This window comes from Micropterus salmoides, unplaced genomic scaffold (genome assembly GCF_014851395.1).
Source record: "Micropterus salmoides isolate LMB-PRFRI ecotype aquatic unplaced genomic scaffold, ASM1485139v1 Ms_hic_scaffold_19, whole genome shotgun sequence".
NCBI classification, from domain to species: Eukaryota; Metazoa; Chordata; class Actinopteri; order Centrarchiformes; family Centrarchidae; genus Micropterus; species Micropterus salmoides.
The window spans coordinates 25,647,443-25,664,327 of NW_024041039.1; the positions used below are offsets into that span (position 1 = coordinate 25,647,443).

The window sequence follows — 16,885 nt, forward strand, 5'->3', positions numbered from 1 at the left end:
TGATCGCCTCGGTGAGATGCTGATTCTTTTAATAAGCAGCTAAAACTTGTTGAAAATGTTGAAAGGTGTTCTTGCACTGACCTCTTTGGTGTGAGATTTTCAACTTTGTTGAACACCTGACTACATCCAGGACAGACAATAAGCCCAAGAAAATGCAAGAAAAAAAATTCATCAGCTGGGTGGCAGCAAAGTAAAGACTTTCATGCTGTCTTCAGTAACTCTAAGCTTTATTGATAAAAGCCCTGGAAGTAGGCTGTGGACGGAACCAGGCTCTGTCAGCTCTATCAGCCACAGGTTCAGGAGTTAAAGAATAGTTGGATAATATTGTAGGCATAGCATATTTGGATGGAGGCTCTCTGCTCTCAGGGGTTACAAACACTCAGTGACTGCTGTCATTGCTACCAAGCTAACAGCAACATAACTCATTGTAACATAATCGCACTAATGTAGGCCTCTGATATGCTGCCTAACAAGGTGATACTCTCTCTAGCTCTCTGTGCATGGTGTGAATTAACTCCTGCATTGCTTTTCTGGTTTGTTTTCCTGCTGTGTTGTGGCTTTTTAACAGTTGGTCTTTTGCTAACTTCAGGCCTACAGTACACACACATCAGGACTGCTCTTACAATTCAGAGAGAAGCTCCAGTTGTATGGATATTGTAACATTTTAATAAAATATCCAAACACACAGCTGTTAGCAGCAGTATTTTAAAAACTCTTAAGGCTGCTAATGGTGCTACAGAAGTTGTGGACGGAATAGACAGACAGTACAAATGTTCTTTAAATGACTTTGTCAGCAAATCAGACTTGATTATATAATTATCTTACAAACTTCTAAAAGTTATTACTCAGTTTTGTGTCTTTGAGCTGTTTGTGTGGGTATGGATCTGTCACTGTCATTTCTTTCTCTATATATTTGTCAACATCTCACCTGTCTGCGTGTGCATCTGTGACTCTTCATCCATTTTTCCATCCTTTCTGAATGTGTGTGTGTACCTAAGTACTGTCCGTCCCTGACGGTCATCGTATATCTGCCTCTGTGTGCCTCTAGTCAACAAAGAGGAAGTGGTCCAGAAGGCTCGTCCAGTGTCCACCGATGTAGGAAGCAGCAACCCGAACTTCTCTGACCTCATGGATGAGTTTATCCAGGAGAGACTGAGAGCCAAAGGAACAGCAGTGAGTACAACACACATGCGCACAGACGTGATGAAAGATTAAAGTTTCAGCGTTAGAAAACAAAGATGCTGCAGCTTGCTGTTTCCAGCTTGTGCAATCACTGCAGACTGAAAGCTTTGCTTTAGAAAGAATTACTGAAGCCCGCTGAGATTGCATTTAAACCCTGCTTTCCTCTCGATACACAGGGCCGCCGTGGCAGCAGCCCGGGGAGCCTGGAGGTTCCCAGGGACCTGCCGGAGCTCCTAGAGGCAGGTCAGAGTCCTGGATCACGGCCCTCAGATGACCCCCGTCCTATTGACGATCCAGGGGTTCCTTCTGAATGGACGTCACCTGCAAGTGCCAGTGGTTCAGATGTCATCAGCTCAGACAGCCAGTCGGACTCCTTCAATGCCTTTCAGTACTCCACCTGCAAGTTTGACAGTAAGGAACAAAACACCAGGTTTCCTATTATATACAAACCGAGGCACTGCTGCCGAATTTTGACATATTTTTATATAATTATAATTTGAGTTTGCTGTGATACTTGTAAGTTGCTGTTGTGGGATATAAATAGTTAATACGTGAGGAGGTACTTAAAGTTAAAGTTATTTATAGATTTATCAAAGCTTCTTTTATTTTTTGTTCAATTTTTACTTGCTCGATTTCCTGTCTGCTTCTTTGAACAAGTTATTATTTAAAAATAACCTCATATTTGACGTTACTTAAACTTGACTTGGAAAGCCCTGTGTAATGTGTAGTGGTCAACGTTTTTTTTTTTGTTTTTTTTTGTAGATTTTACTTTCAGTTCAGAAGCATGTGGAGGAGGAGTTGGATCTGGAGGAGGAGGTCGAGGCAGCTCACTGGACCAGGACAGCTTGGGTGGGGGCGTCGCCTGTGAAGAACATGAAGTCGCCAGTTTAACAACACTTCACCTCGACTCGGAGACCAGCAGCCTCAGCCACACTGTCACTGTTACCGGTAAGCACATAACTCTCACAGAGCTTTCTAGCTTCTGCATTATTTCAGCAGATCTAAGTAGGGTAATATTCATCCGTACATGAACCAACAACCTAAATGTTGCATGTTATTCCACATAGATAGTTAAATATGTACTAGCTAATATAATTGGATTATTAATTTGTACAATTGTACAACTTGGCAGGTGACAAAACTTTACTCAGATCAGCTACAAATTTTACTTAAACAAGTAGCTTCACATTTTGGCTGATAACTCCTGGACCACTCAATAAAAAACATTTTTTTGTGTACTGTATGCTTGTTTGTCCAGGTTCTGAGAGCGCGTCTCCCATGCATTCCCTTGGAGGCTCTCGCTCCCAGACTCCCTCCCCTGCCACGCTGACAGCAGAGCACACACACTCCCACTCACACACACACCTACAGCTGGACCAGAAGCTTCACAACTCTGTCCTGCAGACTCCCGATGACCTGGGTAATACTCATGCACACACTCAAAACACGTACTTGTATATTTTCCCACACTTCCTGCTCCTAAGATCCAATCTGTGAATAAGAGGTTAAGAGTTACTGATTGATTTATTGATTGATTCTAGAAACCAGTGAGTTCCCTAGCGAGGACTGCAGTGTGATGGCAGGTGGCTCTCTAACTGGATGGCACGCAGATGTTGCCACGGTAATGTGGCGGAGGATGCTGGGTATCCTGGGGGATGTCAATAGCATCAAAGACCCAGAGATCCATGCTCAGGTCTTCGACTATCTCTGTGAACTGTGGCAGAACCTGGCCAAGGTGTGTGCTGACAAATATGATGACTACACAACTATAAGACAGCACTTTCTTTAAAGATTGTGGATGTAAAAATTGCATGTTTCTTTTCAGATAAGAGATAATTTGGGCATTTCTCTGGATAACCAGTCATCTCCCCCGCCCCCTGTTCTAATCCCACCCCTGAGAATCCTCACCCCCTGGCTTTTTAAGGTAGGTGTGACTGAGGGATCACTATAGGAGATACACTGAGGTGTTATTACACAAAAGAAGAACAACCATCTGTTTTTCACCTGTAGCTAATGATATCTTTTTCATCTTATTCAGGAATTGCCATGTTTTGATTGCTTTCCTTTAAGCAAAAATCTAAATTAATTTGTGCTAAATCATCACACACAGAGAATGGGGGGGGCTCCACAAACAGGCCAGTTAATATCTTAACTTGCTTGCGTATATATGTCTTATGTATTTATACGTGTGTGTGTGTGTTTCACTCCAGGCCACCATGCTGACAGAGCGTTACAAGCAGGGGAAACTTCACGCCTACAAGCTGATCTGCAGGATCATGAAGAGACGGCAAGATGTTTCCCCAAACACAGACTTTCTCACACACTTCTACAACATCATGCACCAAGGACTGCTGCACCAAGACCAGGTAGAGAGTGTGTGGTTTGTGTATGTGTTATGAAGGTGGCAACCCATGGACTTTAGATTCAGTGATGGACTATGGGCTGTTTGTAAATGTGCTCTAGCTGTGACTGCTGTTTTAAAACAAAACAAAACAAAAAATAAAACGTGTGGTTTCTACAGGACATCGTGAACACCATCATAAAGCACTGCAGTCCCAGGTTCTTCAGTATCGGTCTACCTGGAGCCACCATGCTGATCCTGGACTTCATAATTGCGGCTTCTAGAGTCACCGCCTGCTCATCACTCAATGTAAGAAACACAGAAACACGCTCATGCACAGTGATGTTTACAATTATTCAGTGCAAACGCAGCTTGACACACTTCTAGAGTGTTCTTTTTTTCATTTCATTTGCATTTTTCATTTCATTTGCATTTCCTCTCTCTGTCTCTCTACTTTTTGCCTCTATCTCTCCGTCTCCTCTTTTCCAGGCTCCAAGAGTAGAGGCCCAGATTCTGCTTGGATCTCTAGTGTGTTTTCCCAACTTGTATGGGGAGCTTCCAGCCCTCCATCCCACCACAGCTGATGTGGTGCTTACCAAGTTCCCTGACGTCAAGGTAAATGGAAGCAATAGCAGTTTGGGTTTGAGGGGCTAAGACAAGTCCTCATGCCTCTGTGCATGGGCAGTATCATTATTCTTTGTGATAGTATGCTAGTAAACCACAGTAGAGATTCATCTTGGTCTCATCAGTCCATCAGATTGTGTTGCAGAACTTTTGCGGCTCATCTCTGTACTTCTTTGCAAATTTCAATCTGGCCGTCCGATTCTTCCTGCATCTTGTGGTGTGGCCTCTATATTTCTGCTCTCTGAGTCTTCTTCCAACAGTGGATTGTGATACCTTCACCTCTGCACTGTGGAGGTCGTTGGTGATGTGACTTCCTGATGTTTTGCGGGTTTTCTTCACAGCTCTCACGATGTTTCTGTCATCAACTACTGTTGTTTTCCTTGGCCGACCTGTTGGACGTCTGTTGCTCAGCACACCAGTAGTTTCTTTCTTTTTCAGGACATTCCACATTGCTGTGCTTGCTATGCCCAATGTTTGTCCAATGGCTCTGGTCGATTTTCCTTCTTTTCTCAGCTTGACAGTGGCTTGCTTTTCTCCCACAGACAGCTCTCTGGTCTTCATGTTGGTTTATCCTCTTCAACAGGAAATGCAGTCTTTGTAGGTTTGAACCAAGGATGAAAACTTAGACTAGTCATGCAGAGCTATTTAATGTTTGGACAATCAACCTAAAAGGCAACACCTGGGCAACAAGAAACATCTGTCAGTCACATGTTCCAATAGTTTTGCTCACTTGAAAAATGGGTGGGTTCAAACAAAGGGTGGTATGTCCTGAGTTGTTTAACACATCTAGATGTAAATACCAGGAAATAAAAGCTGAAATTCTGAACTCTTGTCTCATACTCATCTTTTGATTTTAAACCCAAATGTCTTCAGTGAATAACAAAAACAAAGGAACTTGTCTTACCGTTCCAATACTTTTGGAGGGGACTGTACTTTAAAGCTGACATCCACGCAAGCATAGGGTCAAACACGTAAACAAAACTTTATCTACTTTGTGTAATCCAAGTCAAACAACATTTCTGCTGTCCGCAGGGGGTCCTAGAACCAAACTAATAGGTTAATGTATCATCAGTCATTCTTAAAACAGTCCAGAGCTATGGGAGTAATGTTATTGTTGTTGTTGTTGTTGCTGTGTAAACAGTTAATGCCATGCGTGGCAGCATCTCAGGCCCCCTCACTGGTTTCTTACAAGGTAGAAACTTGTTTTGAATCAGTAAGCTGTCATTAACACTGACCAGAGGGACCGGACGAGTGTGTGAATGTGTCTGTGGGTGTGTAGATAAGCCTGTGTGTCCATATATAGCACAGAATGTGTTACATATATTAACAACTCCTAATTACATTAGTGACTTTCCTCATTATCTGAAAAACAGCCAGTGTATTTGAGCACTCAGTCAGTCTCTACATTATGCACACCTGCAGAAAATGTTAACTTCGTGTGCGGGACCTAAACAAGATGTTGGACAGTATGTAGACATTTACACAACACATAACCAATGGTTTGTATTGTGTTAGGCAAATAAACTGTTTGTCTGTGTGCTTTGTTTTTAGGAGCATGTTATCAAAACCATCCTGACCTCTGCTAGGGACGAACCCTCTGCTCCTGCTAGGTGAGTATTGCATTTTATGTGTACTATTAGTATTGCCATGTACTACGTTTGTGCAACTTTGTGAGACAGGAGTCTAACAAAACACATTTTGAGATCATAGGTAGTTTTGTGTTAGATAGCATTATAAGAAAAGGTGTTTATAACAATTAGGTACATGGCCGTGGACAGAATTTGTGTGGATCTTTGTATGTGTATCTATTTCTACAAATGTATAACAGCAGCACGTGTGTGTTTGTTTTGGTAGGTGTGTGGCTCTGTGTAGTCTGGGTATCTGGCTGTGCGAAGAGTTGGCTCATGGCACTCAACATCCACAGATAAAAGATGCTCTAAACGTCATCTGTGTTACCCTGAAGGTCAGTCTCACAGCTCTGTACTAACTTCAAAAAGCTTGGGCCATGTTACATCCAGGCTCTACAATTCAACTTCCTGCACTTCAAACACAAGCTAAGAATCGGCCATTGAAATATAAAACTGTATGGTTCACATGTCAACCCAGCTGAATGAGATTATCTCATAAAGCCTTTGGATTTTGCCTCTTCTCAAACTTTGTCCCTGCTGACCGTGGTACTGTCTCTGTCTCTGACTGTAATCCAGTGTGATCCAGACCAAAGCAATGAATCTGTATCAAACAGACAGCGGATTGGCCGCCTGTAACACTGCAGTGTCTGAACATCTGTTCTTCTTCTGCCTGGATGTTTTGATTTCGCCTACTCTAGTTCACAAACATTAATTCCATAAAACGAAGAACATTTGTTAAATTACCTTGTTGTTGAAATGTGCTATACAAATAAACTTTCCTTGCCTAATATATTAAGTTTAATGTATTAATGAAGGCATACCTAGCGCGGCCTTTTTTAATGTCCCGCCCCAAAAAACCATGTTGACAGGACAGAGGCAGAGGAGAAATCAGCTGGGGCATTGCGGGCAGGGCATCAAGGCCACTGTTGGCCCCAGGTTTTTTGAGGAGGATAAGGCCGAACTGAGGGCCAAACTTTGTGACATTCCTGCCTGAAGAAGAACTTTTGGAAAATACTAAACAACACAGACACAATTGATGGAATTGAAAATCTTGCTTCAAATGAGGGAGGTGGAGCTGATTAAAGTGAGTTTAAACACCAAAATACTGACTGAAAACTGGGGTGTTGATTTGTTTAACATGGCAGGCTGCAAGGAGCCAGAGTATAATGCAAAACGTGGTTGGAGGTGATGGTTAGTGTTGGTGGAATTGCCTCAGTTGGTATTGTCTCTTTCAGGCCACTACACTGGGAGGCCTGTGGATCAGAATAATACTGTCCAATATTTACTGTCTCATCTATAGCCAAGTGGCTCTAGATGGACACGAACACACACACACACACACACACACACACACATACCTTTTCCACCTTGGAATCCCTAGCTTGTGTATCGGAAGCCAATGGCCTGCTGAGACATTAGAGCAACACACACACTTGCATTCACTTACTCCTGGGAGCAATCCCTTGGACCGTCAATATGTTTGGTCCTCCTTCAGATAGGAGACTAATCCAGGGGGAATGCTGCAAGCTGTGTCTCTCTCACACCTACACACACACACTCACAGTATCACATTTACACACACACATCTTTTCCATCTCTTGCCTTCATAACAGCAGCCAGTAGCCTCAGAAATGGGCTCTGTGCTATGTGCACACAATCGCACATACACAAAGCTTGAGGGATTGTCATGTTTCCATGCACAGCCACTTCCTGTTGTCCTCCTCATCCCCCTACATGTCCCTTCTCCTATCTAGAAGCATTTTTAGTTTTGTAGGTGGTGATCCTCACTAGAGCCCAACTGAGCTATAAAAAGATTTACACATTTACAAGTATTTCATATAAAACAAGAGTTCAAAAAACATATTCAGAATACTACAATTTATAGGTTAAAAAAATGTTTTTCTGTGGACACAGATTAGAAATAGATGTACTTTATTGTAGTTGTTTCATATGAGACCTGTAAATGACAATTCAAGATGCTCACTATATCAAGATGTGGGAAAAAATCAGTTCAACTGTGCTCCATCTGCTGTTTATTTGTCAGTAAATTTTTAGAGACACAATTGGCATACACACATAATTGGTATATCTCAGATTTATATATTAATATGTATATACCAGGTATAACCTATTCCCTAGCGTTAAGCATGTCCTAATTTAAGAGTAAAAAGATGCATCTAACCCTAAAATCCCTGCTTGCCTGCAGTTTTTAGTGAAACCCTGATGAGGATTACTGTTTTAAGTATGTTGGTTTATAGTATGGTGGCTAACATTTCTGCAAATGAATGCACCCTCAGAACCTTTTTGTTTCTTCACACAGTATCCCAATAAGAACGTGGCACTGGTGGCGTCAGACATCCTTCATCTCCTGATCAGTCATGTGGATCATCTTCAAAAATTTCCCCCTGATACTCCAAAGAAGATTGTAGAGGTGAAACATACATTTCTTTTTGGGGGGCTTTTTTTTGCCTTTTAATTGAATAGGACAGTGGAAGAGCGACTCAGACGGGGGTGATGGGTGATTCGAACCCGGGCTGCTGCGAGAAGGACTCAGCCTTTTCATATGGGTCACACACACTGTACCAACTGAGCAACGCCCTGAGACATACACTTCTGTAAACTTCTCATCAATTATTGGAACATTTTATTTTATTATAACATTGGCTTTATTATTCATCAAGTCACCATCAGCATGTCCATGAATCCTGATGGAATTAATTACAGTGTTTAAAGCTAAGGCCGTAGAATACCTGTAATATGTTTAAATACACCATATCACTTTTAAGATTTTCCATTTAGAGGTCTCAGAAATGTTTCTGACACTTGGTGGGTTGATTTTCGCTGAGACATTGACTCAAATGCTTTCATTCTTACTGCTCTACTCTGGTTATCTGTACTGTTGTTTAATTTGAAAATCTATTTTACTATATATTTACTATATATTATTTTACTATAATTGACTTCATTTTCTTTTTATATCTGTCGTTGTTTTTACTTGTACTAGAAGTGGTAGCATGACTAGTTTTGGTAGTTGCAGTAACAGTTTTGCTGGATTGATTTATCTTAGATTTTGATCGCCACCATCACATACTTGCTGCCCACTACCGAGTCGTCACCTCATGAACTGGATAAGAGGGTAACATGCACAGAAAAATTCATTTTTACATTTTCTCACAGCATTACAATTGTTGCTAAGAAAGTAACCTTATACCTGTGTATGTCTGTGTTGCAGCTGGTAGTGTCCCTCCTGCTGTGTCTGTTGGACTGGGTGATGGCTCTGCCTCCAAAGACTCTTCTACAACCTGTTCAATCACGAAGCCCCCCAGAGAGGGACCAGCCTACAAAGACTCTGCTCAGCTGTATTTATAAGGTACCTATATAGCTGTGTTTCAACCAAAAGTACCTGGGATTTTTAAGTCCCCGGATCTCTTTTTAAGGAACTAAACGGCTTCTTCAGCCCTTGTTGTGTGCGTTTCCGCCGTTATCTGACCTGCAAAGATTAGGCAAAATTAACCAGCTGACGTAGGCTGTAGGCCTATAGCCTACGCCATACAAAGTGATGCACAGGCATCATTATTTGTAACCACTATCCATGAGCAAAATTTATAAATGAACATCAGACTTGATTGGAATATAATGAAAAACTATAGGCTATGCTTGACCATTAAAGCAGCTTTTTTGTGTGGGAGTATAATGAAGAGACAGCGATAAAGATTGTTTCACATTTAAAAACAAACTGGATAAAGCCATCACGTTCATAAAATAACTCCAGCACAGAGAAAGAAACAGAAAAATAACATTATTACTGTTTGGAAGGTTATTACAATATTTCCAGCCAACAAGAGCTGCAGATGTGTCCGCCTGAGCGTCGGAGGAACGGGATGTTTAACGACTTCAGCTCTGTGTAAAAACTTCCTGAATGACGAAAACTTAAAACAACAACTTTGGACCCAGTAATAAGCGTAACTCCATCAGCTGTTCGCTGTAAACACACCTTTGCACGCTGGCTGCTATTTCTGAGCAATATATGTAATGCCGACGTTAGGCAGACATCGGCGAGACTTGTGTTGATTGTGATTTATTTTTTGCAAACAATGGTGAAAAAGAGAGGAGCAGTAGCAGAAAAACACCCAACATGCTCGAGTCAAAGCCAGTAGCCTCTACTCGCCCATTCAGAATTTCACTGCAAGGCAAGCCCCACTCCCCCAAAGTACCGGTACTTTCGTAAAGTACTACCCCCTGAGCAGGGACCTTTTGGGGGATAAAATAGAGACCCTAGAACTAAATTTAGACCCTGGTTCCTTCAGTGGAAACTCAGTGAGTTCCTCCAATGGTTCCTAGTTCTAGGGTATAGTTCCTTTGGTCGAAAAGCGGTTTATGTTTGTGTGGTCATGACACGACCCTAAACACACATAAGATACGCTTTTCAAAACAGAAACGTCACCACCAATAACAAGTTTTTTTTTGTGTTTGTTTTTTTATCATAATGAAGAATAAGCATCAGTGCAGTAACATGGGCTATAAATGAGGCAGAAGGGAAATAAATCTGACATAGTATCCCTTTTCCTTCGAACAATTTGTAGGTATTGCATGGTTGTGTGTATGGAGCCCAGTCTTTCAACAGTCCCAAGTATTACCCGCTGCAGCTGTCGGACCTGTTGAGTCCAGACTACGACCCATTCCTGCCATTAGAGAGCCTCCGAGAACCAGAACCACTGCACAGCCCGGACTCAGAACGCTCAAGCAAACTACAGCCTGTCACCGAAGGTATTTTATCCATCGTCAGGGACACACTATGTACTTTTTAGGCCTGTCATTGTAACTATCATTTGGTGTCTTCACTGATTTTTAAGTCATATAAATGAGACCGCACCCACTACACATCTGTCTTTAGTCTGTAATTATTCTATGCATGTAAGGTGGGGCACTGACACAAACGCTAGGATAAAATGACACCGAGCTGTACAGCACACCACTGCCAATCACAAAAGATGGAAAAAGTTTGGGGTGGGGTGGGGGGGTGTGTGTGTGTGTATGCGAATGCACCAGTCTGCATCCGTGTGAGAGTGTGTATTGTCCCCTGCTGTGGTCCACCAGGACACAGTGTCTAGTCTAATGACTGGAGCACCCTAATCGACCATGCTTCTGTTCTCTCCTTTTCTCCTCTTATTTTTTTTTTGTTTGTTTGTTTCTTATTGTCCACTGCTTCACTTCTTCTACCATCCTTTTAACATTATTATAAAAATACTCTTTTCACCTATATATATTCACCAAATGTTCATTTGTCTTTTCTTTTTCCTCCTGGGCTCTTCTGAGGTTTAGGGAGTGGCTGAGAATGTCTGGTCAATACATATCTGGACTCTACACATACCCCTGTCAATAAGAAGCTCTGTGTGTATCACACTGTGTGTGTAATGATGTTGATTAGCCAGGATCTGCTGGTAGCACATTGTGTGATGGCATTGGCTTCTTTTCAGCGTGGAGCAAACCATGTCCAAGCTTTAGTGTGTGTTTGTACCTCCTCCTAATATGTACTGCAATTCCTGAAGTTGTAACTTGGGGCCTAAATATCAGTATATATAATAGTCAGAGTAACAGTTAAACCTTTTAGCCCTCTATGTAATAAAATCTAGAAACATAGAAATGGACTTTTAAGATCTGGTATCCTATATTTTTCTTGACTGTATCCTTGTAGTAATATATGGATGTATTTTCCTTCTCTCTCTGCAGTTCGTAGCCGTATTCAGCAGGGCCTGGTTTCCATCGCAGCCAGAACAGTTATCACACACTTGGTCAATCATTTAGGACATTATCCAATGTCCGGAGGGCCTGCTACTCTGTCTAGTCAGGTACTGTTTCTGTGTGTGTGTATGGTGGCAATAATGGCACTAGTATGATGTACTGTATATAGTGATGATTACTTGTTTGTCCCGAGGGGAATAAAAATCAAAACATTTTCAGTACTTTTATTTTGATCTTGGCATTTTGCAAGTGCAACACTATGACCTATGTTTTGTAGGTGTGTGAAAACCAAGACAACCCGTTCTGTGAGAGTGCAGATCTTGGACCAGAGCTTTTCCATTCACCAAACCTACAGTTTCTGGTTCTGAACGGCTCCACACTGCTCTCAGTGTATCAGGTAACCTCAACTTAAACAAATGACATGCTTTGCATGTTTATAACCAATGTTTGTCATCATGACTGATACTAACTGAGCTCAAACCTAAAAAGCATTAAAATGAATGAAATGTCAGTTGGTGAGCCAACATTAACATGTACGTTTGGTTTAATGCTTGTATGCTAACATTACCTGTTGCCTTAAGTCCATTATATTTATTTACGGTAATCATGCAGCACATCTACAACTAGTATAGAACGTATCAGCAACTCTTCTAACATTAGTCCAGGAGCCAGGTCCAGCCCTCAGGAGGTTTTCTAGACTCAGAGAACATATCTCTCCAGTCCCGACTGGATTAGTCTCCAGTTCATGTTAGAATTCAGTTAGGGCTGAACGATTTGGGGAAAAAATCTAATTGCGATTTTTCTGCCAGATATTGCGATCACGATTTGATTTGCTTTTTTTTTATTTAAGTTTTACTAAGGTTTAAAATGACAGTTTAAAATGGGTCAGATGTGCTGTATAATTAACCTACATTTTAATCTCCATCTTCACGATTAGCTAATCACGGTCTTTCAAATAGTAATTTTGATTTGAAAACAATTAATTGTTCAGCCCTAAATTCAGTTCAGTTTTATTTTTGAAACCCTCCATGATTTGGCTCCATTATATATGTCTGATCTTTTAACTCCTCATTCTGCACCAAGACCCCTAAAGTCTGGCAACTGAATGTTGTTAAAAGTTTTTCAGTCCAGGCGAAAGACATAGAAAGATCATGCTGTTTTAATACTGTGGAATCAACACCCCCACAGTATCAGATCAGCTAAGTCTATATTTTAAAAAGCGTTTGAAATCCCACCTTTGTAGCCTGGCATTACTAACTTAAGCCAGTGGTTTGATGTTGTTCTTTTTTTGTTTTTTCTCTGTGTTGAGCATTCTTTGAAATTCTTGCTGTATTTCCCGGTGTTGTACCTTCTGTGCACCTGTGAAGCACATTGTAACTCTGGTTTCAAAGGTGCTTTAAAAATAGTTTTGAATACTTGCTTTCTACAGTACCAACATGACATGGGAGTATGTTTAACAAGTATGTTTACATGCAATGTTATCAATGTTAAGTATAGCTCAGGTTGTCTAATTAAAACTTAACACTTGTGATGCTTTGCAGTGTAACTTTGAGTTAGAATGTAGTGAATTAATTTAATACTAAGTTGATTTTTCTTGCAGTAGGCTAATGAAGTTAAAATGGATTATTGTTTGATTTTCCTTATAAAAATTCTACTAGTTGCAAAGAAGCAGAGGTAGTTTAAAAAGTAGCAAATGAGTGAAGTTTTGCTTTAAGGCAGTTGAGATGTGGATTATGTGAAAGATGCTGCAACTCAATATCAGAATGATTTCTTTAACATTTTGTACATTTCCTGTTTAACCGTTGTACCTTGTCTTACTCAATTTCACAGATCCGATCAGAGTCTGGTGTACCAGGAGGTGGAATGACAGCTGGTTTGTCCTCCGCTCCTGCTTGTGTTCGTGTCATCATCCGAGATGTAGCTGGAAAACACTCCTGGGATTCTGCTGTTCTCTACGGGCCTCCACCTTGTACCCCAAGCAGCCCAGCAAACACATTTTTGTCACACACACAATCGCCTCACACCGCCAATCTTCATTTACGCACCCCACCAGGAGGTCCACCAGAAAAGATGGGAGTGAAGAGAGAAGACAGCGAAGAGGAGGGGCAGGAGGAGAGTGAGGCAGAGGAGGGAGGAAGAGAAATGGAGGGTGAAAGGCAAGGGTTTCAGGGAGAGGGGGAGGGGGAAGGAGAGGAGAGGAAAGTCAGTGAGGAGGAGGATGGAGATCGAAGAACAGGTGAAGGGGAAGGGGAGGAGGAGGAGGAGGAGGAGAAGGAGCTTAGTTTGGATGGGGAGGGGGATCGGGGGGAGTCAGGTTTAGAACAGCTTCTAGCTCCGCCACTGGCTAAACGTGTGTGTCGGGAGGCAGTGCCAGCATGGGATTTGCTGAGTGAGGGAGACGATTCACTGGATGAAATGCTGCAGTACCTGGGATACTCGAGTCCTGAGTGTCTACAAAGAGCAGGTATACACACACACAAACACACACTTATAACGTGTCTTAAAATGATTTTTAAATCAACACATTATGTTATGCTTATGAATCAGCAAACCATACATTAAAAGCCAGGATAATGATATAATTTTCAGTTTGAGTGAACATTTTACAGGCTGACATCCCTCAATTTGTTCTGTAAAAAACATAGTTTTAAAAACACAAATGACAGTTCAGTTTGTTTACAGCTCACTTTGTCTCCTGATTTGCTTCCCTTAGGCATGCCACTCAATATCCCAGCCCCTCCTCCAGCGTGTGTTTCAGAGAAGCAGGAGAATGATGTGATCAATGCCATTCTGAAGCAGAGCACTGCTGAAAGGGAGTTCGTCCTTAATGTACGGTGTTTTCTCATTCGTATGAATATAAGGACTTTCAAATTATGAATGTCTGAGTCCGCAGCTCACAGCCGCTCCTGATGAAGTAGACACTCAAATACTGGCGGCTCACAAGTGCAGAGCTACCTATTATATAGTTTGAAAAATACTGCTGTAGGTTTCAGGAAATAGAAGATAAATCACAAGCTGTTTAAGTCCTGCAGTCAAACGTATTTTAAGCAGACTTTCATAATGTTGTAAAAACTATTGTTGGAATTTGGCCTTTTTTCATTTGCTGCATAGAAGTAAGTCAACAAAATTAAAAGCCCTTGAATCAGCTTGGCACCATTATTTTTGTTTTTTTAAACCGTATATCAGCCCAAGGACAACAAAAAAGTGCACACATTTTTTTAAAGCACTAAATAATGGTTGTATAACTATTGTCCTTGTTCATAATTTGGTGCGACATTTCTGATTGTTGAATGTTTTAGAGAGGTGAGGAGTTGAACATGAGGGCAGTGCAGCAGACTGAACCAGAGACTGAGACACCGCAGTCAGCCTTCTACTACTGCAGACTGCTGATCAACATACTGGGACTCAACTCCTGGGAGAAGAGGTGCGACTAGACACAGACACACATATACTAGAAACCACGTTAAAGTGTTTTAGCAGTCACAAACACTTTGTTATGTTTTGTCTTTTTGTATGTTTCTCCTGACTTTGTTTGCATTTGTGACCCCTGTAAGTATCACTTTGGACACATTCACCGCATTTGTTTCACAGATTTAGTTTATGGCAGTACTAGAAATGCACCAATTAATATTTCCTGGCGAATGTCAGATTTCTTTTTCTTTGTAAGAACTAATCATTGACAACAATAATTTCCTTTTTGTAACTTTTCTTTAATGGAAAATACTTTTTTTATTAGGCTTTCCATTTGCTCCAGCAATAAGCATTGGTTATTCTTCCTGGGGTCAATTCAACTGTATGTTCATAATAAAACAGTGACTATTAAATAACTTACATTTTCTTCAAAACTGCAGGCGGTTACAGACCTTCTCTTACTCAAACAAATCTCAAAATAAGAAAATACTCCAGGTTAGGCTACTGGAGAGAGCTATTTTTTTTAATGTACAAATAAAATCGAACGGAAAATAAATTGGCAATATTAAGTACGTTTCATAAGTCACATGGCACAGAGCAGGGGGGTCCCTTTCTTACTTCAAGAAGCTCTTGAAAACTTTCTGAGAACTCTTCCTCTAACCCTATTGTCACTGGTAGATCTCTTACTGTTTTGATATTAATGTTTGTATGTTGTTCCACAAATGTAAGTTGCTTTGGATAAAAGCCTCTGCCAAATGAGTAAATGTTGCATAACACAGTTACACAGTGTAACTGTGGTGGGGACATGGAGGGCATATTTGTATTGTTTCATTTGAATACATTACCCTATTTCTAGAAGGTTATTTCTTATCTCACCATTTTAAGTCTACTTAATTTTCCACCAACAACTCTCTCTCTCTCCCTGTATCTGTCTGCTCTGTTGACTTTATTTGTCAGCAGTTTTTTTTTTTTTTTTTTTTTTTTACCGATTGCTGAGTCAGCATTCACAGTATTGTAATTAACGTGTCTTTCTTCCGTTTCTCTGTTAACTGCTAAAATAGATCCCTAAATATAGCCTACTGTTGCAACTATTAATACACCTGAGCGGTCTGCACAAGTCAAATGTGTGGGGAAACACGGCTGATTTGGCCTTACAGGTGTTACAAATTGCGAGCGCTGTGTCTTCACTCAAGGTGAAAAACTTCCACACCGACAACATGTTTTAGCGTGTGTGTGTGGCTGGTTACTGTCTGTAGTGCTGTGCACATGACGTGAAACATGTTGCAGTGCTGTATTGTGTGTAAATGTAGGATGTCTATGAAGATTCTCAGTCATCCAGGTCATAGTTATCCAACGAAGCTTAAAATCAAGGGCAACTGGACTTGGTTGAAGATACTGGTGTGTAAATGTATAAGGCAGAAAATCTGATACATGATCGGCCCCGATCACCGGTCATGGCCAATTAAGCTGATTCTGGTCCCCAGCCGATCAAACGGTACAATTACTTAATACTTTAATTTGGTTGATGGACAGATAGCTTTACTTGTTTTTTGCAGTTACTTTAGCCTCTAACTACTGCTAACGGTAGCTGCCACTTGCAAATTAGCTCAGCTAGCCATGCAGCTAGCCGTCCTTTTAGCTGACTCTGCCTGGATTGGAAGCTTGGTGCTCTGGGGGTGTATTGGTGTTTACACCTCTTGGACCGCTGGACCGTATTCAAACGGCGTGTTTGCAAACAAAAAAAAAGAAAAAGAGAGTCTCATAGTTTGTGGGTCTTTAGACTGGGGGACACATATTGTAGTTGAAAAGACAAGAAAAGTGGATATAGCATAATAAGGGACCTTAAACTTGGCATTTTATATTTTTCTGTTTACTTTTATGGCCTACATTTGAAAAAAAGGTTGTTGTTTTTTTTTTTACCATATAAGAGACCCTGCTGCTGGCATTCAGAGATCTG

The 16,885-nt window shown here is 41.1% G+C and overlaps 1 protein-coding gene across 5 annotated transcripts in view; it reads left to right on the top strand.

Moving 5' to 3' along the window:
• The window catches only part of ralgapa1 (Ral GTPase activating protein catalytic subunit alpha 1), a 69,795-nt gene that overhangs the window by 18,906 nt on the left and 34,004 nt on the right, over window positions 1-16,885 (top strand). For all 5 annotated transcript variants that reach the window (XM_038729909.1, XM_038729912.1, XM_038729910.1 and 2 more), the window contains 20 exons: window positions 1,049-1,173; window positions 1,359-1,593; window positions 1,945-2,130; window positions 2,441-2,602; window positions 2,724-2,917; window positions 3,008-3,106; window positions 3,393-3,548; window positions 3,704-3,832; window positions 4,013-4,138; window positions 5,699-5,757; window positions 6,002-6,110; window positions 8,096-8,206; window positions 8,843-8,911; window positions 9,008-9,145; window positions 10,359-10,542; window positions 11,506-11,624; window positions 11,795-11,914; window positions 13,348-13,981; window positions 14,231-14,346; window positions 14,817-14,941. In XM_038729909.1, the coding sequence (XP_038585837.1) occupies window positions 1,049-1,173; window positions 1,359-1,593; window positions 1,945-2,130; window positions 2,441-2,602; window positions 2,724-2,917; window positions 3,008-3,106; window positions 3,393-3,548; window positions 3,704-3,832; window positions 4,013-4,138; window positions 5,699-5,757; window positions 6,002-6,110; window positions 8,096-8,206; window positions 8,843-8,911; window positions 9,008-9,145; window positions 10,359-10,542; window positions 11,506-11,624; window positions 11,795-11,914; window positions 13,348-13,981; window positions 14,231-14,346; window positions 14,817-14,941 (3,196 nt within the window). The remainder of the gene's footprint in view (window positions 1-1,048; window positions 1,174-1,358; window positions 1,594-1,944; window positions 2,131-2,440; window positions 2,603-2,723; window positions 2,918-3,007; window positions 3,107-3,392; window positions 3,549-3,703; window positions 3,833-4,012; window positions 4,139-5,698; window positions 5,758-6,001; window positions 6,111-8,095; window positions 8,207-8,842; window positions 8,912-9,007; window positions 9,146-10,358; window positions 10,543-11,505; window positions 11,625-11,794; window positions 11,915-13,347; window positions 13,982-14,230; window positions 14,347-14,816; window positions 14,942-16,885) is intronic.